This window comes from Dermacentor andersoni, chromosome 7 (genome assembly GCF_023375885.2).
Source record: "Dermacentor andersoni chromosome 7, qqDerAnde1_hic_scaffold, whole genome shotgun sequence".
Taxonomy (NCBI): domain Eukaryota; kingdom Metazoa; phylum Arthropoda; class Arachnida; order Ixodida; family Ixodidae; genus Dermacentor; species Dermacentor andersoni.
The window spans coordinates 82,180,856-82,207,480 of record NC_092820.1 but is presented as its reverse complement, the minus strand read 5'-3'; the positions used below and the strand labels follow the sequence as shown (position 1 = coordinate 82,207,480).

Below are 26,625 nucleotides of genomic sequence, written 5' to 3'. Positions count from 1 at the left end.
TTCTCTTTATATAGACTCGCCAATCTCGTTGGCCCAGGACATAGGTAATTCCTAGAACACGAATAAAGTAAAAAAAGCAAACAAACCAATACTAATGACCCGAAGAATCTCTTCGTAATATTTGTTTTTCATTTACTACTCCGGCCTGTTTGGCAAAGGGACGCGTATGACGTCAGCCGAAGTTTGCTATGTACTCCTGGAATGCCTCCTCTCGCTCCTTGGCCTCGGTGCAGTCCCAAGTAACGTCAGAGAGGTGTGTGTCGAACAGCAGCCACGCAATTTTCTTGCGTACCGGAAGCTTCATCACGCTGTCTACCTGGCCAGAACAAGATAGTAACAACGTCAGAATACTTACGGATATCTGCGGTAACATTAAGCATCTACACGTAAGCGAAGAACCGTTATAATGCCACAGCCTGCAGCGGTGACGTTTTGACAATTGGACAGGAGTTTGGAGGCCACGATGAAGCTCTCCACGCTTCTGAAGCATTCTTTTCGCTTGTTCCCTTAATTCACGCAAGATTGAACGAGTGTGTAAAACAGTGCTTTCTTAATTTCCAGGCGACGAAGAAAGCACGTTGAAAACGATCATCATTTGGGGCAAAAATCGGCTAGGCAAGAACATATTGCATGGAACAGTTTAGAAATGCCTCCACGTAATAGAGAGTTTTAGCAGTGCCGTATTACGGTCATTATCATCATCAGCCTGGTTACTCCCACTGCAGGGCAAAGGCTTCTCCCATACTTCTCCAATTACCCCGGTCATCTACTAATTGTGGCCATGTTGTCCCTGCAAACTTCTCAATGTCATCCGACTACCTAACTTTCTGCCGCCACCTGTTACGCTTCCCTTCCCTTGGAATTCAGTCCGTAACCCTTAATGACCATCGGTTATTTTCCCTCCTCATTACATGTCCTGCCCATGCCCATTTCTTTTTCTTGTTTTCAACTCAGATGTCATTAACCCGCGTTTGTTCCCTCACCCAATCTGCTCTTTTTTTTATCCCTTAACGTTACACCCATCATTCTTCTTTCCATAGCTCGTTGCGTCGTCCTCAGTTTAAGCAGAACTCTTTTCGTCAGCCTCCAGGTTTCTGCCCTATACGTGAGTACTGGTAAGACACAGCTGTTATAAACTTTTCTCTTGAGGGATAGTGGCAACCTGCTGTTCATGATTTCAGAATGCCTGCCAAACGCACCCCAGCCCATTCTTATTCTTCTGGTTATTTCAGTCTCATGATCCGGATCCTTGGTCACTACCTGGCCTACGTAGATGTATTCCCTTACCACTTCCAGTGCCTCGCTACCTATCGTAAACTGCTGTTCTCTTCCGAGACTGTTAAACACTACTTTAGTTTTCTGCAGATTAATTTTCAGACCCACCCTTCTGCTTTGCCTCTCCAGGTCAGTGAGCATGCATTGCAATTGGTCTCCTTAGTTACTAAGCAAGGCAATATGATCAGCGAATCTCAAGTTGCTAAGGTATTCTCCATCAACTATTATCCCCAATTCTTCCCACTCCAAATCTCTGAATACCTCCTGTAAACACGCTGTGAATAGCATTGGAGAGATCGTATCTCCCTGGCTGACGCCTTTCTTTATTGGGATTTTGTTGCTTTCCTTATGGAGGACTACGGTGGCTGTGGAGCCACTCTATATAGCTTTCAGTATATTTACATATGGCTCATCTACACCCTGATTCCGTAATGTATCGATTACTGCTGAGGGTTCGACTGAATCAAACGCTTTTTCGTAATCAATGAAAGCTATATATAAGGGTTGGTTATATTCCACACATATCTCTATCACCTGATTGATAGTGTGAATATGGTCTATTGTTGAGTAGCCTTTACGGAATCCTGCCTGGTCCTTTGGTTGACGGAAGTCTAAGGTGTTCCTGATTCTATTTGCGATTACGTTAGTAAATACCTTGTAGGCAACGGACAGTAAGCTGATGTTTCTACAATTTTTCAAGTCATTGGCGTCCCCTTTCTTATGGATTAGGATTATGTTAGCGTTCTTCCAAGATTCCGGCACGCTCGAGGTTATGAGGCATTGTGTATATAGGGTGGCCAGTCTTTCTAGAACATGTTCCCACCATCCTTCAACAAATCTACTGTTACCTGATCCTCCCCAGCTGCCTTCCCCCTTTGCATAGCTCCCAAGGCGTTCTTTACTTCTTCCGGCGTTACTTGTGGGATTTCAAATTCCTCTAGCCTATTCTCTCTCACATTATCGTCGTGGGTGCTACTGGTACTGTATAAATTTCTATAGAACTCTTCAGCCACTTGAACTATCTCATCCATATTAGTAACGATAGTGCCGGCTTTGTCTCTTAACGCATACATCTGATTCTTGCCTATTCCTAGTTTCTTCTTCACTGCTTTTAGGCTTCCTCCGTTCCTGAGAGCATGTTCAATTCTATCCATATTATAGTTGCGTATGTCAGCTGTCTTACACTTGTTGATTAACTTAGAAAGTTCTGCCAGTTCTATTCTAGCTGTAGGGTTAGAGGCTTTTATACATAGGCGTTTCTCGATCAGATCTTTCGTGTCCTGCGATAGCTTACTGGTATCCTGTCTAACGGACTTACCACCGACTTCTATTGCACACTCCTTAATGATGCCCATAAGATTGTCGTTCATTGCTTCAACACTAAGGTCCTCTTCCTGAGTTAAAGCCGGATACCTGTTCTGTAGCTTGATCTGGAATTCCTCTAGTTTTCCTCTTAACTCTAACTCATTGATTGGCTTCTGATGTACCAGTTTCTTCCGTTCCCTCCTCAAGCCTAGGCTAATTCGAGTTCTCACCATCCTATGGTCACTGCAGCGCACCTTGCCGAGCACGTCCACATCTTGTATGATGCCAGGGTTAGCGCAGAGTATGAAGTCTATTTCATTTCTAGTCTCGCCACTCTGGCTACTCCACGTCCGCTTTCGGCTAACCCACTTGCGGAAGAAGGTATTCATTATCCGCATATTATTCTGTTCTGCAAATTCTACTAATAACTCTCCCCTGATATTCCTAGAGCCTATGCCATATTCCCCCTCTGACTTGTCTCCAGCCTGCTTCTTGCCTACCTTGGCATTGAAGTCGCCCATCCGTATAGTGTATTTTCTTTTGACTCTACCCATCGCCGATTCCACGTCTTCATAGAAGCTTTCGACTTCCTGGTCATCATGACTGGGTGTAGGGGCGTAGACCTGTACAACCTTCATTTTGTACCTCTTATTAAGTTTCACAACAAGACCTGCCACCCTCTCGTTAATGCTATAGAATTCCTGTATGTTACCAGCTATATCCTCATTAATCAGGAATCCGACTCCTAGTTCTCGTCTACCGCACCTCTAACGTTGCAACTGAAAGAAGCTGCTCTGGCATGATGCTGTCGAAATAAAATTTAAAAATGCGGGAGAAACTTGAGCTGAAAACCTCAACGCAGTCCTTGTATATCAGCTTTCGCTATGACTGGCGGAAACTCTGTCATTGTAAACGCTGATCAAATAATACTAAAAAACAATATTTTAATTTTTATGAAACAAGATGTACTGAGCTTACAGATTTTCTTTAATTTGTGAAATGCGTAAACAGGTGCTCCTAATCTGATGGTTTTATACAGTCTTACTATAGTGGGCTTTATGCTTTTTTGCCACAGTAAAATTGCAGTCGTGTGTATTTTGGCCATTAAATGTTTCAAAAAATTACCGGGGAAGCTACTGTAGCTTTTCAGGTTTTCGTCATCTTTCTGTTGGAAGCAAGACCTAAGCCAGTTTCTAAGGTGCACGAATTTCGGACATAAGGCATTGCTTGATAAATTTACATGTGACGTAGATAAGTTGCAGAAATTTTCATTTCCTAGAAAGTGATTCCTTTTCAATTATTTAACGTTTACTGTCGTTTGTTTTGACAATCTGTTGTTTATTGCTATTGTTCCTATTGTTTCAAACCTTGTAGTGAAGTATTTGAACGAGAAATTAGTGCTAGGATGAAACAGAGTCAGGGCGAAGGCAGCGTTTCTTTCGGTCACTGTATAGGGTGTTCTGTGAAAAGAAAGATAATGTGATTGGCAACAATGCTGAGGTACTTTATAGCATGTTAATTTCTCTAGGCTGTTGAGGTTATGGTGTGCGTGCGTACGTCTCAAACGCTACAGCATGAAATACTACAACTGTCAAGGACGACGCTGAGTGCGGCTAAGGCAGTTCTTGAGAAAATGACGTCTGAAGGAGAGTTTGTTGGGAGGCTAGTCGGTCAGACATTATTCTGTGGACTTAAACTGCGTTAGGGAGGAGACACCGAGATGGAAGAAAACAGGACAAACTGTGTTCGTTTTGTCTTCTTTTACCTCGGTGTCTCTTCCCTAGCGCTGTTTAAGTTCACAAAATAAAAAAGACATCTGCTGCGGGAACTTGCTCTCCCGCATCTCAGCCGAAGTCTTCTGTCTATTCTTTAGGTACATCGGCCTGGATAATAACGGCTGCTTAGTTTTCAAACTTAGGAGCACCTCTCTAAAGCACGAATTAGAATCCAGGCGCTCACTTTGCGCTTCATGGTCTCCCAGCTGTCGTAGAAAAAGACAGAAGACGAGCTCGCTCCGAACTCCGCCGGCAACTCGTCCATCCGGCTTAGGCTCACGTTTGGGTCACACACCTGCACGCCATAAAAATGGTATTCTGTAGAAATATATGCGAAACTCACAACTCTCTGACTGAACCCACTTGTCCGGAATTTCGTTGAGCAGAGAGCGCACAAGTTTACGCAGAGCTTGTGCTCTCGATAATGTGCCTTTGAACGTGGAGTTCTGTGAGGACTCCTTGAGTTATGCGGGGGTTACTGCGCTATAAACACATGGACAAGAGAAGTAGAAGTGGACGGGACGCGCTCAATCCTTCTACTTCTACTTCTGTTGTCCGTGTATTTACAGTGCAGTAACCCCCCCCCCCCGCATTACAAGATGAACTTCCACTAACTAGCCCAACTTGCCGCTCTATTCCTTGAGTTAGGGCTAGATGTTGTGCAATATTATGGAACTTTTTTTTTTTTCAAGTTGTATTTTAGGTTGATTCGACCACCTCATAAATTTGTGTCAATTTTTAGCAAGCTTTTCCTTTTTAAAGGTAACATGAGGTTTGCTTGGCCAAATAAAAAACCGTGCTATTTTCTTTAGCAGCTGTCGTTTTTTGTCTTTTTTGAAGTAGTAGAGCAGCTTCTACTTAAATATCCACTGGGAAATGCTCCCTAAGAAGCTACCAAGGAAACTGTGTATTTGGGTAACTTCATGTTGAGGGGCCTATTGAATTGAAACATCAAAACGGTGCAGTGCTATCGTTCTCAACATAACAATAGACGTGTTTTTTAATGTGAAAACGACCAGTTTAGCCGCGCGGGACTTCAACTGGGAATTTTTCCCGAATGTAGCCCATTATCTATATATGCCTTCTTCAGGGTATGTCATGCCTACCTGTGCCTCTTAAATGCACACCGCAGAGGGGTATCGACCAATGGAACGGAAAAGCGCTCCATAACTAATCTCATGACTTTTACTTATTTAAAATTAAAAATAGGTACATGCTCTTCGGCAATGTTGTCAGACGCTTTCTAAGAGAGCTTGAACTCACGCACTCACTTAACGTTTCGCTCGAGTTCTTACTTTTTCGATAACCATCAACCAAAACTCGTGATTTCATTTAAATCAGCACCGCTACGTTCGACTAGAAGCTCCCGTCGATGCGAAGAAAACGGTCGTGTTCTCGTGCCTCATTAGCGACAACATCGTGCAGCATCTCGCTTAAAAATTTATCGGCATCACTTGAGCGGACACCCACTTCCACAACGCCCTTCGATGACCTCAGTCGCATTGCGCGCTCATTGTACACGAGACATCATAATTCACAACGCTTGCTGTAGCACCACTCTCTATTGCATTGAGCACAGCAAGAAAATCAAGCGAGGGCATGTAGGGCAACTTACGCTTAAACGTTATTTTTTTTTTTCAGTTGTTTCGTGTGGGTGCTGTGCCTCGCGGCATTCAAACATTCACTTCATGGCAAAAAGAAAAAAACAAAGCTGCTTACCATCTCGTGTGTCGCACAAGCAACGTAACCTTATATAACTGCCTATGAATGATGCACATTGCATTTTCCTCTGGTTTCTCTGGATTATGCCGGGCTCAGTGCACGTTCTATGCACCGTAGACGCAATGCTCCGACAGAGAAAGCTTGAAGGCGGTGATGAATACAGCTCAATTGTGTTTAGCGTAGACCAGCTTCATCGTAATGCGTACTGCTGTTCATTATCGGCACGCGCTTTACATCCTTGGAAAAGCTCACCACTTCGTTCAAGAAAGTACATAGTGCTTGACCATTATGTTCACCTAATGTTAGCAGTCCCAAGTGTGGGCGACTTCTCAAACTTGGCGAGTATAAATCGCAAGGATTTCATCAACGTACGTTAAGGCTGAACGCGAATTGCGTTTTAGGTCCACCTATTTCTATGTGTACCGTTTTGGGGGTGGCAAATTGGTTGAGTCGGGGCTGGTTCTTTGTTACTGGCTTGCTCGTTGTTTGCTTTTATTCTTCTATTGTGTTCTTGTCGTTTCATAGCTTGGCTTACGCATTTTTCTTTCCATTCAAACAACCGTTTTCCGTCATTAAAATGTTCAAGTAAAGCTTCCGTCCTGTGTTGGCTTCATTCTTTGTCGTGGTTCGCGCTGCCCGTAACAATGTTTTCGACTTGCACGAACACAACGGAACACCGATATATTGGTGCCTTGCAAAGTCCCATCGAATTCACATCCCTGTTTCACCTTGTCTAAAAAAATATCTGAGGGAGCCTTGGATGGAAGTATGTGCACGGCGTTACCGAAATGGTAAGTTCAAGCCTTGTGAAGAACTGAGAACTTGGCAAAATGATGAAACGAATGCCATGTTTTTTTTTCTTTTACCAATGGCAACAGACGCTGGCAGAAATAGTCCTCATACGCTACGTACGCAAGGCACAGGTTTATGTTTACAGTGAGAACGTTGAGTACTTGCGAGAAGTTCTGAAGCTACACCCTGAACGACATTATATAAGCTTGAATGTTCTGTTGCGGAAATACTACGGAACGCCATAGGATGCATTGAGCATCTTGATTGTGTATGTTTTTCAATTCACGAATGTTTTCTCTTACTTTATCGGAAAAGCTCTCGGAATCGGGCTCCAACAAAGCTGTCGAATGCAATGCTGTGGTGGTAATTGTTTTTTCTGGTTCCTCTTGTGTTTCCTACCCTACAGGGTGGTCGCAACTATTTGATCATCGTTGATCAAATCGACTCATCGTCATACAGATCGCCCATAGAAGCAATGTACTGCTTAAATTCCACCCCTCTTGTAATATCCCATCAATGACGCCTTTGGGGTACTAATAAATAAATAAATAAATAAATAAATAAATAAATAAATAAATAAATAAATAAATAAATAAATAATATCCATTAGGGGAATACCAACAAAAATCGGTCCAATAGGTTGCTGCTAACCAACTGAGACTAAGCTCGAAGCGTGACACAGAACACAAAAAGGAAGGCGCGCATAAAGGCGGTAGCGTATCGTCATGTTGTAGTGACTACTGTCAAAACTGTGAGTTAAATACCTAACGGATTATTGGGTGAACTTGCGCCCAGAACGACAAAGAACCCTCAAATCTCAGCAATAGCGGTGAGCGCAATCATCGGCAATTGACGCTGCACTCGCGAGTCACGTCCGTCTGCTATTTACACAAGAAGCATTATGCAATCTCGAGTAACAGTTGGTGCCTCCTTATGTGCATTCGAGAATGCGCGGTGCTAATATAACGTCGCGCGTGCAATATGATTAAGTAGCATTGACGTAAAATGACAATAATTTTCATAGAATTTCGGATACGGAGTAGAAAAAAACGGCTTGCGCCGAGCGATATGCTGATAACGGTGTTGATAATCCGGTCACGATTGATTACCATCAAAGAATTAAAAAATAAAAGACATAAAGTCGCGAAATATTGATAAGGGAGTAAGCACAAGTAGTAACCACAGAGGAGCTAGCTGTTACAATGAGGTTGCGGAAATCACGCAGGCACAGGAGCGTAAGGTGGTTGACACCATACAGATGTATACTGTGGGAGACCGCTGGGACAGTGCTTTTGCCTTGCAGTGGACGTCTGCGCAGAAGGGGCAGCTTCGTGGTAAGGCGGGTCATTGAATGTGGTAGCAAGACCTGTAGTGTTGTAGTTACCGTGTCTCAGAAAGTTGGCCTAAATGAGGAGGGCTGCCAGTGGCGTTGCAGACGTCGATCCTACCTTACAATGTCGATGACGCACGAGACGCATCACACCGATAGAGAACCGTTGGCGTCTGCCAGCGCACAAAGTCGTGATTAGGTAGGTTTTAGCTTGCCGTTTACTGTTCGTTCCGGTGAGGCTTATTATGCACGACCGGTGGGGCAAACACACGGAGCTCCACAGCGGAAACCCCCATGTGTGCGCTCTCACAATGCTCACGATAGCAGCGGAAGAGCAGAACGCTACACAATGGCTCCGACAGAGCTGACCCTAGAGAATACATTTGCCCAAAATTATAACGAAACGTCATTTGAGTTTGAACCAACTTAGTACGCTAATATGTAATTATTTAATAATTCCTATTGCATTTTTCACGACTGAAGAAAGTTTTCTGCTTATGAAAAACACTACCTTAGGCAATCTCTTTACTTTCCCGCCCATAAATATGAATTTAGAAGTATGAAATCACCTTAGCGTGTGGAATGCGTTGGACATTACAGTAGCCGCAACTAAATAAACGTAAACGTAAAAGCAAAACTATAAAGGACACATTGAACGGAAGGTCACGGTTAAGCAGCCGGTCACCCGCAGCCTCTATTCCTCCAAGGTTTCCGCCTTTACATGGACACTCACCTGCTCGTACCCGACCAACGCAAAATCGGTGCAGGGCGCGTATGGCACCCTTTCCCGAGGCGTGGATGGGTCCTTCAGCTGGTACAGGAGGACGCCCATTTCGAAGGACAGCCCCACGTAGAGGTCGGGGCGCGAGTACGTTGTCGAGTTGAGGAGCAGCGTCGCATGCTTGTCCTTTGCCGTAGTGAAAGAAAGACGGAGGGCACAACTGAGCAGAACTGCAAACGTTCGCAATTTACTATTGCTTTACATTCATTTCGGTGCCAGAAGGAAAAAAAAAAGACATGTCGTTTTCATTCGAATTTGACGCATTGAAAGCGATAACAATGCACAGTGCTGTGTTTAGTGCCTCTTAAAACGCTGGTGTTCTTTTCCTGCGGCACAAATGCCCAAATACGACAACAAAATGTAACACTCAAATCCATGACCTCACAATGAAGTAGCGGCGCTTGGATTACGGCACAAAATTATAAACAAAATGAAAAGTTATAAGGTTTCCTTTGTACTCTCAGAAAACAACCTCTCACAGCAAAACCAACGAAAACAATAGTTTTGGAAACATGATCTCTTTCACTGCTCTAAGTTGACAGGATTCGTTTCTTAGGTGCCCATTTAAAAAGGCGGTTTCGTTGACGTGTACATTTCTTTTTGTCATCTGCCGTATGTCGCTCACTCATGAAAATGCATTTTCGAACAAATTTGGTACGGTGCAAAGTGCTGATCTGATGTGAAGTTTCTGCATTCGGATTTTTTTCAGCTGTGCACTCACGAAACCCGGGTAGGCGGCGCTAGTTGTGTTCCAGACGGTTGTTGGCGCCACCTGGCAACGCTCGTGCAACGGCATGGTTCGCACGCTGCTGATGCTGATGACGATGTCCACGTCATAGCTGCACAGGAAGAAGTACGCGACGACAGCGAATGCATCGGTTATCTAAGTATGAAATGCTTAATGGGCGAGGCTGTCCGGGTTGTATTAAAGGTCTAGCAAAGTCTGCCACGCAGCACGCTTACGTAGCAGAGCAGAGGTTTTTGTTCGCAATTATTAGATGGAAATCGGTACTACAGTCGTGAAAGGTTAATGCAGGAGTGGTGAGATGTACAAAACGTTGTGTGTCTGTGTTTTAAACTCGAATAAATATTTGAAGATATCATGCAGCATATGGCAAAACTTGGCATGGCCAGCTGGATGACCTAAAGTAACGAACTTTGCTTGCATGACCAATCGCAATGTCCAGTTGGAAAATAAATTAATCCACTCATTAACCTGTTTGACTATATTTTAGGGCGCATCTCCAAATTGCGAAATTGAAGGCGACCAGTGTTGAATTCATCTTTGATTAGCCTAAATACTAAAATTAGTGTCACTTTCGAGATGCCCTCCTCCAAACATTTACTAAAACATCCGCCCGACGCAAAAATTGCGATCGTACCCGCTTTCCGCAAAATTGCAGGTGCCCTTCCCTATTATACCTTTATGGCATAAATAATCTTTCAGAAAAAATAAAATAAAATCGAAGTTATCAACTGTACCAGGATACCCATTAGCATTTACAGGAAAGAATAAATACGTTGCGCCATAATGAAGCTAAGACGTTAACGTGCAATAAAATATTAGAGATTCGACAAACTGGTTATAGGGAAATAGTTGCACGTCATAATTGAAACGAAAGTTGCAATGTAACAAAGATGATGATGCACTGCAGGTGTCGCTGCCCGCGAGGCCAGAGCTCGTGCTTAGCGGACATGTTGTTGGCTCCGTTGCTATAAGATCGTTTACATTTGTTGCAAAGTATAGTTGTTGTGCAGCGCCTGACGTAGTCACCACAAATTTAAGAACCACATGCGTACATATGAAACAGAAACATTGAAGATGCCTATCAATATAAAGAGGAGATAAATAGCAAAATTATATACAAGGTACAAGTGTAGTTGAGAAGCACACCCAAGAACAGCACGTAACCTTTGAAAGGAATAGCATCTTTTAGAAGGGTATGAAATGCCGGTAATATTTCAAGATACGGCAAATTATTCCAGTGTTCATTGAAAACCGATGCTGGTATTGTTTTACAATAAGTAGTTGAATATTTTAGTAAGAGGAGAATTGATTTTCCTAATTTCAATAAAATCCAAATGGGTTGTGTAGAACTCAGCAAAGAGGAGTTAGTTTAGCCCAAAGGGAAAATTTCAGTTCCCACGGAAGTACCGCGAATGCTAGCTGTTTGCTTTTGTTGTTTTTCTCAACATAGTAAGCCTTTCCTTACGAGTAAGATGTGAGAGGTTCCCTTCGTAGCTTCTAGGTACCTTTAGGTGAGGGTAAACTTTCAATTTCACGTAGTTTCAATAACTGGACATGATCGCCTCTGAAACCACAACGGTGCAAATGCTGCAGAGATTCAGACTGTATATCATATGGACTCCGCATACTTGGCCATCACACCAAACTGCTCCTGGTAGACGGCCCAGGCGCCGGACTGGTTGTAGTTCCAGATGCCTGACGCAAGCACGAGGTGCGCGGATCGGTCACCTCCCTGCAGCTGCCTCAGTTTCTGCGAAGGACAAAGCGAGCGGCGCCTGGAGCTGAAGCCCCTCCATCCAAACGCGACCAGCGATAGAATCGTGTATTGAGGAGCTTTTTGTCCGGTACATGGACACGAAAAATCTGTTTGAGTAGCCACATAGACATCACGGTACACGGAAGTTGAATGACAGTTACGCACCACAATTGCACCTTATATGGCTACGCCATGTGGGACGTTGGCACCCCAAGTGATTGAGCGTAACCGTTAGACGGTTACTCCACACTTACGCCTTGAATTTTCGTCCGAATAGGGTACTTACACCCTAAGCGGTTTTGAGTAGGCCGACGCTTGCAGTGCAGTGAGTTAGGTGTAAGAGCACTATGATTTCACTGAATCATTTATTACGTAATTGCAGTGACCCAAACTCAGGTTTTCAGAAGTATACTAAGTATTCAAACACGGAGGCCAGCTACATGCAGGGGCCTGCCACCGGTGCAAACTATTGGAGCAAAGTTTTTCGGCAGAATCACACACGGAAGCTGGGCAGAAGGTAGGACAATTAATGGCATAAGACTTCAGTGTGTTATTTCCTATCAATAAGACAGATAAGGAATGTATTAGTGAGACCTCAGTAGTGCTTCGCACGATTGTTAAGAGAACATTATACCAGCTTATTTGATGATTTAGTCGTTGTTTGCTTGTTTTCTTGTGCGAAGCGGACGGGGTGTATGTGAATCGACAATCTGGAACTTGCGCCTGCCAATTTGTAACGGTGTTATGTGTGCGTGGTGATCCTATCAAAATTACTTCGGAGAGTGTTAATGTGGTCATGTTGTGCCACGTGTCGTCTTTCTTCCTGTACTGGGTAGATGGAGTCTGGACAATGGCCTTGCTTGATTTGACCGCAGGAATTACTAGCCACTCGTGTTCAGTATGCAGAGCATCCCACGTAACTTGAGCCGAACATTAAAAATATGCAAATGGCCACCTAGTACAGAACGAACGTAATGTTGTTTGCCGTCGCTTAAATCTTAAATAATTAAGTCTTACATAATTATTAAACTTTTAAAATATTATAATTAGATCAAAAGTGTGAATGAGAAAGTTGTGGAGCAACATGAAAGACTCCCGACACAGCTTTCTGTTGTCAATACGTGCTATACAAAAGTGTTTTTCCGAGCGTGAAAGAAGCCCGCAAATACACGTGAAATTGCCGCGCAACTGGCCGCTCGAGGCACTTTGCGTCCATTCGCGAGCTTCTTTTACGTTCGGAAAAACACTTTTATGTAGCACGTATCGAGCGACAGAAACTTGTATCGGGAGTCTTTGTTGTTTCTCTGCAACTTTCTTAATGACAGCTTTGATCTCATTATAATATTTGAGAATTTGATTATTTATTTAGGACTAACTATTTAATTAGGCGGGATGCCAAAAATATTCTATGTCCAAGCGAAGGCAACCAACATTACCTTGGTTACGTGCCACGTGAGATTTGCATATTTTTTAATGTTTGGCTCAGGTTACGTAGGACACCCTGTGCAACACGGCACCTTTCGTGGCGACACTCAACTAACATCCTCATCAGCGCACCGTTTTCAGTTAATTGAGCTTAATAAACGCACAAATTGCATCAATCGCGTGTAATTTGGTTTCGCAAGCGCTACATAATAAGTAAATATGACATTACTTAAAAGCAAAATTTAACTCTGTGACTCTCAGTTTTGCTTCCTCCAAATGTTCTGGAATGTTGACCGTTCTGGGCTGAAGCTAAATTTCCAAACGTAACTTGAGCATAAATTTTTCGAAGCTTTTGTACTTTGTCAAAAAAAAAAAAATAAGAAAAACGCCGACGAGGTAGGCTAACAGCTTCGTAAATTACTTGAGTTAGAGCGCGATTATCGGATAGTGTCGGTTGCCAGTCTGAGTTGCCACAACGAAATCGCACGCGTTAATTTTTCTATATTCGAGCACTGTCAGAAATTCCATCCGTTATTTTTCATGCACTCAAATTATTCTGTAACCAACGGAGGCCACTGCTGAGTCATAAATGGATTGATGGTGCCTTAGATAGCACGTGTGTGTGTGTGTGTGATTTTGCTGTGCTCACCGTCACAACAGCTCCGACAGTGGTCACAAGCGTAGGCATGTAACTCGGTACAGAGATAATGTTGAGGATGCCGTAGTGTCTAATATTATGGGCGGCCAGCTCCTCCAGTTCCAACTTGACTGCACCGTGATCCAGCGACGTTGCATTGAGGTACCTGCGTGCGTTATGGATATATAGTGTCAGTCGCGAATTAAGGGACCTTCCCGAAAAGCGATGAGCACCGTTACTTCGAGCGTTGGGTAGTGAAGGCAGAAACTCCCACTCAAAGGTTTTCAGGGTAACACTTGCTACAATAAAGAAAGAGGGCCACGAAAGTATCGAACACTATACGCCAGCTGAAAAGGCTTCATATGCATAATAGCAGCACCGTGTAATCGACGTAGCAAAGCAGCGACTGGCAAACAAACAAAAAAAAAAACATGGCTTGGCACTCGGAACATAGCACTCACTTTCGATAACATATATTCGTGTGGTTCGTCTACAAGTGTGACAACATAGCTTCAGGCTTTCCAGACTTTGGATAATGTGGATTTCCTGCCTTCCCTGCAGGCGTCTCAGACTCAGCCAACTACTTATGCCTGTCTATTCTCCGTTGCTCCTTCCAGAAGGAATAAAAGCAACCGAGCATTGTTCGCATGGAAGCATGATCAGAGAAAAAAGGACCAGGCCAGAAATTTTTTTTTAATTTTTGAATGCACCGTAGAAGCGCAGTTATTAAGAGCATTGCACACGTAATGCGAAGATGCGGGTTCAGATCGCGCCTGCAGCAAGATGTCTTTCTTTCTTCCCCTTTTATTTCCACCTTTAGTTTGTAGTTTGTGAATTCACTGTGTGCCTTCCTTGGTTTCTCTGTCTGTCGGCTATGTGATTACGACTAACAAAAAATCTTGCCCTTGAGTCCCCTTCTCGTTCACCCAAACAGCGGTAAACAGGTTGCTAGCGCGACATCACGGATTACACTGACGTTTTCTGTGCACTTTAGGTGTTTCAAAATGGTCAATGTTCCAAAAAGTATCCATGCTGAGTTTTTTGTACACCCCGACAAGCGACAGAATGGTACTCTGCGCATCTAGAACAGAGAAGACGCTGTCATAATTTATGACGTCACATCTAACTGGTGCTGGAATTCCACGGTGGTGTCACCTCTCATATTGCGTTCTTGCATCCATTCTCGCAGGAATACGCCAGCCAACGGGGACTACAATGCTCCCCCGAGAAATCTGAGCTCCTACGAGTCTGGCGAGGCCGGGGTAACCACACAGTCCCCACAGACCCAACAAGAAGACTCGAGGTACGCCTCAACGGGGGCCTCATACCAGAGAAGCCATTGCTGAGGGTGCTGGGCATGTGGCTGCAGTCCAACCAGCGGGCCACACACACACTTACACTCCTCAAAACCAGTGTCAAGGCGATATCACGCATGATCTCCCGCGTAACATCCAAGAACAGAGGCATGAAGGAAAGCGATACCCTGCGACTGATCAGTAGCCTGGTGGTGAGCAGAATCACATACAGCCTGCCTTACTACCACCTCACACAGACCGAGACGAAGCAGGCCGACACACTTTTAAGGATGGCTTTGAAGACCGCTCTCCGCCTGCAGATGAGTACATCGACTGAAAAATTATTGGCGCTAGGGTTGCACAACACCCTCAGCGAACTGGCAGAAGCCCATTACGTCTCGCAACAGCAGAGACTTGCGCGGACTCGCACGGGCCGGCAGGTCCTACAAACCTTGGGGTTCCCAGCAATAACAACACAATCCCAAGAAACCTGTTCCATACCTCGTCACGTCCAGGACAGGTTTCACGTTGCTCCGATAGCACGCAACATGGACCCTAACCTACACTCCGGCAGGAGGAGAGCAAGGGCCCAGTACATGGAGAAAGCGTTCAGATTCAATACCACGGCCCGTTTTACGGACGCTGCCATGTATGGCACGAACAACAAGGGCGCAGTTTCAGTGGCATGCGACTACCGAGGCCACGTTACCTCCGCTGCATCGACCCGCCCCTGCACGATTACGGAAGGCAAGGACCTGGCCATCGCGTTAGCCATCCGCGAGGGCCTACACGCAAACCAACCACTGACGATCCTCATGGATTCCCAGCAGGCCTGCCGCAACTTCCTACAGGGAAGAATTGGAAGACCTGCTGCACAAGTCCTAGCCGGAATACTCAAGGAGGACCCTGAGGACTTCGCCACCCAAAACATCATCTGGATACCGGGCCACACTGGCATCACGGGCAACCTGCAGGCCGACAGAGCAGCTCGAGGATTCGTACATAACCGAGCACTCAACACGCCGGCTGCAGAAGACCTGGACCCTGTCGACCTCGAGTATTCAGCCATCGTGAACTACCACAGAGGGCGTCGCTTGCGATATCCACCACCCCATCGAAGTCTAAACACAGAAGATGCCGCTGCCTGGCGTAGGCTCCAGACAGGCACTTACACGAACTTACACGTATTACATAGGATACACCCCACAGCCTACAAAGACGAATGCCCATGGTGTGGGGCCACACCAACCCTATACCACATTGCGTGGGAGTGCACAGTACACAACATAGAACACCCAGACACGAACACCACGAGGGAGCAATGGGAGGCACTGCTGTCCAGCTCGGCCCTCGACGACCAGCTCAAGCTGATTAAGAGAGCTGAGAAGATGGCAAGAGCCAGCGGAGCCCTGGACTAAGGGCCCCGACCGTTAGCGGTTTTTCTTATTATTCTTTTATTAAAGTTTATCTATCTATCTATCTATCATCCATTCTCGCTCATCGAGCCTCCTCTCCTGTTAGCACTCAACTACTTTGGCGTTTGAGAACCGTAACATGTAATCTTGGTTAGCTTGTTAGCTTAAAGGGTCACTAAAAAGCAACGCTAAATCTGTTCACACTGGAAAGCTTTATTTCAAAACTTTTATTCCTTTGGCGACAGAAGGGTTCATTAATATTAGAGAAAATAACTAAAGGCAAAACTTTCCTTTTTTCAATTTCGCGCAGAAACCTCGGCTCTCGCACATCACCATGACGTCATGGACTTCGAAATATCTCTCGCGATTTGAGCCGCTTAACGCAAGAACTTATCTTCGAAGCCAGCCGAATTTAATGCGTGGTATGTTTAGGATGCAATGGAGTCGTTCTCTTTAACTTACTACACGTATTTATTACATTCTTCAGCACATAAGACAGGTTTTTCAGATTGTAATGTTGTGAGAACGGCAGGACGGTATCAAGTAGAACCTAAATGAGACAAATTACTGCCGTACAACAACCGTGCACCAACAAATTATAATAAAATATGAAGCCAGAAGGCTGCGCGAGGTTTAAAAGGAGAAGTTTAGACAATTGACGCAGTGCCCGTTTTTTCAATGCTTTCGTGCTTGGTGCCTCACTCGTCCAAAAATTAACCTTACAATACCTGGTGTCCGGAAAATAGCAGACATGTCATCGCCGCATCTTAAACAGCTTACCTTACCCCTATTAAATGAGAAGTACCAGAATTAAATCCGCACATAAATCAACGGCTCCAATCTGTCGAACAGCTCTAACGCAGCTGTCTTCCCTCCAGCAAAGCCACAACTATCAAGTTGGAAATTTCTCACTTGACAACGTCGACAGCCGCAGAACTCACAGCGCTTCGTGTCACAATACACTTTACCAATGGCGAACCAGCGTACAAATGGCCGATTTTCTGCAACTCGAAGACGGCCCTGCAGTGTTTACTCTCAGCCTTAAACGGCGCCGTCCGCATTAACCGTTGGTGTTCGAAATCACTGAGGTTATACATCACCTGACTGAGAAAGGACATGCAATAATTTTTCACTTGGTACCAAATGTGCAAATGAACGTGCCGATCAAGCTGCTCGCTCAGCTCATGTAGAAGACAACCGCTCATCGATCCCCCTGTCTAGGACCGATGCTACAAGGATGTTCCGCCTACTTGCAAATCCAATGCACTACAACAGAGTGGAATGAACCACATTGTACGCACGCTCGTTTGTACAGCCTAGATCCAACCTAAAGCCTTGGGCTTCCACCAAGAATTACCTGCAGAGACGCGACCTTTTTGTATAGGCTATGGTTTCGCGTCGAGTTTACCGATGCCTACGCTTTCGGCATAGGGATGGCCGACACCGCAGCAGATGGCCATTGCGGCGACGCGGAAGCATTTCAGCAAGTTCATAGCCAGTGCGCGCAGTACAGTGTCAGAAGACAATCGCTTTATGCCGTGCTGAACGAGTTGGACGACCAGCCTCTGCCAGAAGAAAGAATTTTGCAACATTGACGCGAACACGACTTCACATCGCATCAGGAGGCTGTTCGAGCGCGACTCCCTGCGCTTGATGGGATCGACGCGCGCGTGTGTACGCCTCTGAGTAGAACGCTTCTTCTGTTACATGACCTTTTTTTCTTTCCCTGCCACCTCTCTCTCTCTCTCTCTCTCGCTCTGTCCTCTTTCCAACCCCTGTATCCTCCACCCCAGTGCAGGGTAGTAAGCGAGAAACTCGCTACTGGATAATCACACTGCCTTTCCTCTCTAGCGTGCTCTCTCTCTCTCTCCGGTGCTCGATGGTTGAAGCGCTTTACTGGCGGCTTTCTTCATACACGAGCCGCTAAATGACCATCTGGTGAGCCACTGGTATCCTTAGCACGAACTGCTAGAGCCAGTGCAACTTGCGCGCCCCTTTTGCCGTGAGTTCTGCCACGGTTAACCACACGTGTTTCAAGACTAGTGGTCATCGTAGTAGCTTCGCTTAAAACGTGCAGTTAATCTAGAGGCATGCTTTTTCTCTAAAACTCACCGTGCGTCGAAGGATACGCCACCGGGATAGCCGGAAAACTCGTCCTCCCTGAGCGAGCGCACAAAGTCCTGCAAGCCTTCGCCGGACTCGGAGCCTCGCAGCTTCCCGCCGGAGACGAGAACGTGCGTGTAGAACACGTAGCTGCATATGGCCGGCGATGGGTAAGCGGTGAACGCGAGGACGCCGCCGCCCACGGTGCACACCAGGGGCGTCCGGGTCGCTGCACAGACACGTGACTCGATGAACAGCGCTGTAGCTAGAGGCCCGTAGTTGCAACCAGACATGCAGTACGAATCAGTGTCATAGACACACTTGTAGTTGGAGCTGGGGTAGTCGTAGTTGCTCGTTGCGGTTGTTTACTTTGCACAGCTTGGTGGCACATAACCTCCATGGGAGATTGGCCGAAACTAAAGTGGCTTACACAAAATTGCTTGCAGACGTTCAGAAAGTATTAAAATTGAATTGCTAGAAAAGGTGTGTTACTGAAAAGTTAGGCTAATAGTAGACTGAGAGGAAAATATACAACAATGAACATATTGTACGATTACTTCCGTAAGGATACAGTTGCAAGAATGAAATCGTCCGCAGCATTCCAAACGTTTGCGTGGCTGCGCCCAGCCGTGGAAGCTCCGAAGGAAAGCATGACGGGAACATTCCTGCTGAGCGGATGTTTGTCCTTGGTATCAATGGCCCATACCCAAGAGGGATGCACTGTAATTCTTGTCCCAATTTTAACGCGACAGCGTAAAAGGCCCCTGTCGCAGAAAATCTGGCGTCGGCGACCGGCGCCGGCGTCCCCATGAGTGAAAATGCCCGTACATATTTAGGTACACCTTCCTATATGACATACGGTATGTGCGGGGTATACTGCCCCACCATTCTACCACTAAATTTGCTCATACCTTGTCTTATATTCTTAACAAAGTTATTCCTCGGAATTTCGAGAATGACAAACAAATGTCACGAAACAAAACACCGACAGCGCAGGCCGTTTATTGGTTTATTGGTCTATCAGATCAATAAGGTATCCCGGCCTGACACGGCAATTCTTACGCAATACACCTCACTGCCAATCACTCCCAATTCGACAGCGTCAATATAGAGCATGATTTTCTAAAAAATATTTCTCGCAACAATAATGCATCTGGCCTTTACATTCTCAATATCTATAGTCATCCACAAGACAAACATCACCGCTTTGACGGCCTCTTCGCACAAGCTATTGCCGCTGCCACCCACCACCCCCTCCTAATTCTTGGCAATTTCAACGTACCCAACCAGTTGTGGGGCCACTCCGTTTCTACTCCTAACGGCAGAGCCCTATGGATCCACATACAAGACCACAAACTCACATTACATAAGGACATCGATGAACCAACCAGGCTAAGCAACAGCGCAGATAAGAACACCTCCCCAGATCTTACGCTTACACACAAAATCCAACACGTCACATGGCACAACTCACAAGTTAACCACGGTAGCGACCATTACATCATTACCATCACACTACAATTCAAACACAAACCCTTGGCACCCAAACCCCTCAACCTTACCAATTGGGACAATTTTCGAGAGGCCCGCCAGATATCAGCTCCCACAAACATTAAAGACATCTCAGAATGGGTTCAGCAACTGCACTCAGACGCCCAGACGCACACTACCACTCTGCCCCCCGAAACCACTCTCACTACGGTTGATTCCCAGCTTCTTCACATGTGACAAGCCAAAAAGCCTCTTCTCAAACGGTGAAATTGGCGACGGCACAACCAAAGACTCAGATTCAGAATTGCCAAATTAGTCTTCCAGATCCAGGAGTACGCCACACAACTGGCCTGCCAGCAATGGGGCCAGGTATGTGAAAGCATGCATGACAACCTCGATAACAAGCGCACATGACAACTCTTGCGACACTTATTAGACCCTCCCACATCGCGCGCACACCACAACCACAGCATAAACAAACTGCTACATGCACACAAAAACAATCTAGACGGACTCTTCGACGATCTCCGCCATAAACAACTGCCTCCCACGCAGAAGTATGACATGCCAAAGTACTCTGGCGAACCCAACGAGATACTAGGCGCCGCTATCACGGAAGCAGAGGTTCGCCATGCCCTCGCCACTCTGCGCACGATGTCAGCACCAGGCCCCGACATTTTTAACAACAAAATACTCCGCAATCTGAACAACAACTTTGTCATAGCCATCACGGTGTACTTCAATCACTGCTTTGACACTGGCACCCTCCCTAGTTCGTGGAAAGATGCCAGGGTAATTTTTATCGCAAAGCCAAACAAACCACTCAACACTTCTAATCTCAGGCCTATATCGCTAACCTAGGTAAAACACTCAAACAGGTCATCCTCAACCAACTAAGTAAATACATGAAAGGCAACAATCTTTATCCATCAGAAATGGTAGGTTTTCGAAATTCTCTCTCATGCCAAGATATCATGTTTCGAATCAAGCATGACATCATTACACTCAATAGCAGTCTAGATACGCAAGCGATTCTCAGTCTGGATCTCCACGGAGCCTTCAATAACGTTTCACATTCCGCCATCCTCCGAGAGCCTAATCTAATTGGGGTTGGCGAAAAGACATATGACTACCTATGTACCTTCTTAGCCAACCGTATCGCAACTATACACATAGGCACAGGGCAATCCTCTTCGTGCGCTTCAGGTAGCTGCGGCACACCCCAAGGCTCAGTGCTGTCCCCTTTTCTTTTTAATCTTTCTATGATGCCGATGGCGCTAGCATTGCGATCTATTCCTGATCTCAAGCTTTCACTCTACGCCGGCGACATCACTAATTGGACGACTGGCGGCTCTGATGGAGAGATTCAAGACACTCTACAGGCCGCAGCAGACGTCGTCGTGGCTCATGCCGGGGCTATGAATCTCGCATGCTCCCCTCAAAAATACGAGCTACTTCTGCTGCCATCCCACCAGGGGGCCGAAAAACACATGTCTAGTATATAGGTCATCCTAAACCACATCCCTGTTAATAGAGTGGAGAGGCTCCGGGTGCTCGGTTTCCACATTCAAAGCGACCGGCTCAATACATATACTCTAAATACACTCCACCCCACAGTCGATCACGCCCTGCGCCTTCTAGGGCGCGTCTCCAATAAACACGGCGGCCTAAAGGAGGCCGAACTTCTCCGCTTGACCCAGGCCTTTGTTATCAGTAAGATTACATTCGCCACACCATATCTACATTTTCTTAAATCAGAATCAGATAAGATCGACACTCTTTTACGCAAAATATATAAATCCGCTCTGGGGGTCTCCATACGTACCTCCACTGAAAGGCTAATGCTTACTGGCACCTTCAACACACTTCTTGAACCCACAGAAGCACACCTCACATCCAAATATAGCAGACTTTCTAACACCGCAACAGGTCGACACATTCTACAAGCTCTTTCTATCACTCCGGTACCCATCATCAAGACTAAATACACCATTCCACATCACATACACGAGAACCTCTGCGTCCCCCCACTTCCTAAAAACATGCACCTTGTGCACCACAAACAGCGCAGGAGGCGGCGAGCAAAGGCTCTCCAAAAACAATTCTCCACCTGAAAAGACGTTCTCTATGTTGATGCCGCCGAATATGGGAACAGAAATCATTATACAGTATCATTCAATAACTCTCACGGCCAGGTCGCTGCAGCCGCCTCTATTCCTGGCTCTTCCTCGGAGGAGGCGGCCATAGCCCTGGCCCTCACAATCCCAAATTCATCAGTTATCGTTAGCGGCTCCAAAGCAGCCATACATAACTTCGGAGCAGGCAGGGTCTCTAAGCCAGCCCTTTCCCTTCTCTTGGCCCATCCTTTCCATCAAACTGTGGCCTTAATTTGGACTCCCGCGCATGCGGGCCTTGCCGGAAACGAGGCGGCTCGTGCAAGTGCCCGAGGATTTACAGACAGGGCTCAGACATCAGATGTGTCGGACCTCGCCACGGAGTAGGCGCCGTTTACAGCGTGCTGTCGGCTTATTACCTACGACGACATCTGCACACACTACCGATTAGACCGTTTAACCTTTCCTCCACTCATGGGCAAATCCCCGCGCAGGTGTGAATTTCTGTGGCGACAACTGCAGACTCACACCTTTCCCTCCCCTTACCTCCTTCTCCGCATTCATCCCTCCATTTACGTTTCTCCCTCTTGTAAATTCTGCGTCTCTCCCGAAGCAGACTTAAACCACATCATGTGGGGGTGCCCTAAGCACCCCCTTCCCCCTTTCCTCAAGCAATTAATATCTAGTGAGGAGCAGTGGGAGGCTGCCTTGCGCAGCTCGAGGCCCCACCTTCACGAGGCCATCCAGGAGTGGGCTGAGAGGATAGAGGTCTACTTCAAGTAGTTCCTCCCCCCACCCTCTATTCCGTTGCCCCCTTCCCTTTAATGAGGGATAAATGAAGTTTTTTATCGTCATCATTATCTCAGACTGAAATATTAAAAGTGCGAAACAATGACAGACACCTGAAAATTATGTACTTTTTTTTGACGCGGCTGAGCACTACCTCCCGGATCGGCCCACGCAAGAGGCCGCGTTTCTATCAGAAAACTCGCCTTCGTACATAGCCTCCACAGCCAGCGTTTCCCGGCAAACATTATGGTTGCAAAAGCTATGGTTGCCGGGAAGCGTGAGAAGCAGTCGGGGATCTTTGAATGATATAGCTTTCTCACTGGTAGTTGTGGTGGACTCTGTGCTGGCGACTGTGCTGGCAGTGCTGGTACTGCGCCGATAACGCGTCTTCGGCTCAACAGCGGGTGGAATGGTCTCCTCTTCGACCACCGGGAAACCAGGCGTGCGCCTCTTCGGTGAGACAGCGGTAGTGCTGCTAGCCACACCCCCTGAAGTGGCCGTGCTCGCTGACGTCGTTGTCTCCTTCGTTGGCGTCTTTTGTTCTGTCCGGACAATTGTGCTCGCCGTCTGAGACTGCAAGGTGTCGAGTAATTAGCATCTGATGCGTCTAACACCAAACGTGGTTGTGTACCGGGCGCAAATGGTCGAGGGGCCAGCACACATGACACTGCAAAGGGTAGCTCGCGTGATTAAGAAATTCAGAATGACTGACTAGCAATCATGACCTAATTTTCCTCTTTCCCAGTGCCCTCGTATGCACTGCAGCTGGTGGACAGTATGCAACAACTCTTGCCACCTCGAACGAACAACGTGCACAAGGGTATGAAGCTGGTCTTATTGATTTTCATTCCAAATGGCGAAGGACGTAAATAGCAAGATGCAATCCAAACTATACGCACAAAGGACGCAAAAGACAAAGAAAATACCATACACATGCGCTGTTTAGAGTGGTATGATATATATATATATATATATATATATATATATCATACCACAATATATATATATATATATATATATATATATATATATATATATATATATATATATATATATATATATATATATATATTTACGGCATCGAATCGACTCGTGCCCATTGGGCCTTTCTCGTTGTATGTTTTTCAGAATAACCTGAATGTGCTCAATATTCAATAAAGCGTGCAGGATTCCGCGGTACAAAAGACACCTTGAGTCAGTAGATAGCATATATATATATATATATATATATATATATATATATATATATATATATATACATTTACCGCAGGGAACATGATAAGCTTAGCGACTGGTGAAGGAAGCCTGTCTCAATATCTTTCTCGGCCGGTCTTCAATGAAAACGTTTAAACGTAGCCCTGTGGATAACTTTCATTAATGTGGGCTATTTATTCACCACTAGGTGCTGCAAAAGTGGATTGTCTCACAAGCACTGTGAGGCATGGAATCCTTTAGGCCTGCATAGAAGCTGCTCATAAGGGCTTCGAGCCTGCGTTTCCTTAACATTGGCTGCCAACGTGGAACTGGGCTACTCTCCGGGACAGGCTTTGAACGTGGTGTAGCCTCTCCCGCGCGGTGCACCGGAAGTAGCGGTTGGCGGTGGCATACCTGCAAGGTAAGAATTGTAGCGACCACGGTGTAAGAATGTGTGGTAGCGACAGAGGGAACCTTGTCGAGCTGTGAATAGCAGCAGCAGCGCTTACGTTCCATGGAACTCCAGGCGTAGCCGATGCAGACCAATGCATAGTTAAGACACGTAACTGCAAGAAGTCACTGTTCATGCTGTTACTCAGTGCTTGCACAAATAGTAACTGCACGCTAAACCTCATTCAGAGCTTGCACGCATGGTAGTGTGGCAAGCGGTTGGGCTTGTCAATGCACAATTAATTGATAAGAAAGCAGTGGTAACAACGGTTCACAAAGCTGCAGAATATGATGACAAAATCTCTACCGCCGTGTTCATCCTCTTTGTGTCATCTATTTGTTCCCGCGAGACATCGATTCAGCGTCTGCAATGAGACTACACAGAGCACCACGAGCCCCGCCCAAGAGTTGTGGGTCAAGTCAAATTCTGCCTTTCACAGGAGGCAGCTTCTAGCATTGCGCAAGTTACCGGCAGCTTTCGCTGACATTAGAGAAAGGTAAATAAATGCCTCTAAAACCTGCCCGCTTTGTGATACACTTTGTTGATGAAGCATGGCATCGAGCGTGTTAAAGTTTGCGTTCGAGTGAGCTATTGGTTTAGATTCTTGGTGTAACTTGGAGATATTTCGTCGCTTTCTTCGATGAACCAACAGGCAAGGTATCGCACTCCAGTTCATCGTAGGCCAGTAGCTGACGACCCAAGAACGAATGAATTCTGGAGTTTTATGAGCCAGAAACCACGATTTCATTATGGGGCACGCCGTAGTGGGGGACTACGGATTAATTTTGACCACGAGCAGATCTTTAACGTGACCCCAATGCATGGGACACGGGCGTTCTTGCACTTGGCCCCCAGCCAATGCGGCTGCCGCGGACGGGATTTGATCCCGCGACATCGTGCGTAGGGTCGCAACACCAATGTAGCTGCTAAGCTACCACGGCGGGTTTTGCGGACAAAGAGACATCGTGCTGGCAATAACTGCCAAAAGAGAGCAGAGCGTCCGTGGCAGTTTCAGTCATAAGTGAGGGCGAGGAATGCACTCAGCAGAACTGCCTCCCGTTTGCCACAGGTTCATGGCCGCGGTTTCCCCATAAAGTGTAGCAAACTGCTACGTCAGCATTGTAAGCGAGAAGTATAAATATGAAAAACTCAGGACACTTCAGCTACATGCTGGTAACTATATTTCTTGGCTACAGCTTTAAAAAGATATTTATTTTCTGCTCGTACTACAAATGAGTATTCATTCATTTCTGTGTAGTAAAGTGTGCGTACGGTTAGATCCACCCACTGTAAAAATGTGAGCAGGAGGGCCACATAAGGAACGCAGGTATAGAGTAAAAACAGTATTGAGTTCCATCATGTATTGCATGTTACGCAGGCACACGACGAAGACTAGCAACGCAATCGATATGTACATACATAATGACCTGAAGGGAACGTGCAGCCCGTGCAGATTATTGCCACCTACTGACTCAAGGTGTCTTTTGTACTGCGGAATGCTGCACGCTTTATTGAATATTGAGCACATTCAGGATATTCTGAAAAACATACAACGAGAAAGGCCCAATGGGCACGAGTCGATTCGATGCCGTAAATATTCACATTATTTAGCTTTGCCTTTCCATTCAACTCGTGCCCTTGATAGCGCGTTAACGAACCCCAGTTGGGGAAGATTATTCCGGAGAATGCATCCACTACGGCGTCTGATATTTCACAGCTCCAGTGTTACCCACACATCTTGACGATGACAGGTTGCATTTCTCACTTAAAGCTTATGGATCGTTTGTTTCTAGATTTTATTTCAGGCTCCTAGCAACGTTTAGCAGAATAAAAAGTATCCGACATGCTGTTTTAGCGCAGTCCTTACAAAAAGAAAAAGTGGCAGCGCTGATTGGCAGGAACGCGAATGGGCATGCAGCAGTTTACCGTGTTCCCTTGCTGCGTGGAGGACGTTGCTTCGTGACCTCCCGGTCTGGTGCGACACGGCAGCTGCGGCGTCGTCGGCTCGTCTTCCGCTTCGTCGCACCAGGGCTCTGTGCCGGGCTTCTTCGAGCGCTTCTTAGTTGTCACTGGACGGGGCGTCCTCTTGCCTGGAGTCGTGTGCACTTCGAAATCCTCAGCGCCGGTCGCGTTCGGGCAGTGCTTGCCACCCTGACCGGGCCCCCCTACCATTGCCCCAGCTTTGGTCCCGTCTGCAAAAGATGCAGGCGCGACAACAGTTATTGGC

General features: G+C 46.1%; 1 protein-coding gene across 1 annotated transcript; it reads right to left on the bottom strand.

The window, feature by feature from the left end:
- LOC126534210 (uncharacterized) lies at window positions 1–26,625 on the bottom strand. The gene is made up of 9 exons (XM_055072746.2): window positions 26,325–26,625; window positions 23,074–23,326; window positions 18,369–18,588; window positions 13,559–13,712; window positions 11,357–11,478; window positions 9,702–9,819; window positions 8,933–9,106; window positions 4,540–4,650; window positions 1–316 (listed from the first exon to the last, which is right to left on the bottom strand). The coding sequence occupies exons 1-9, from the start codon at window positions 26,568–26,570 to the stop codon at window positions 173–175; spliced, it is 1,542 nt and encodes a 513-aa protein (XP_054928721.2). The 5' UTR covers window positions 26,571–26,625; the 3' UTR covers window positions 1–172.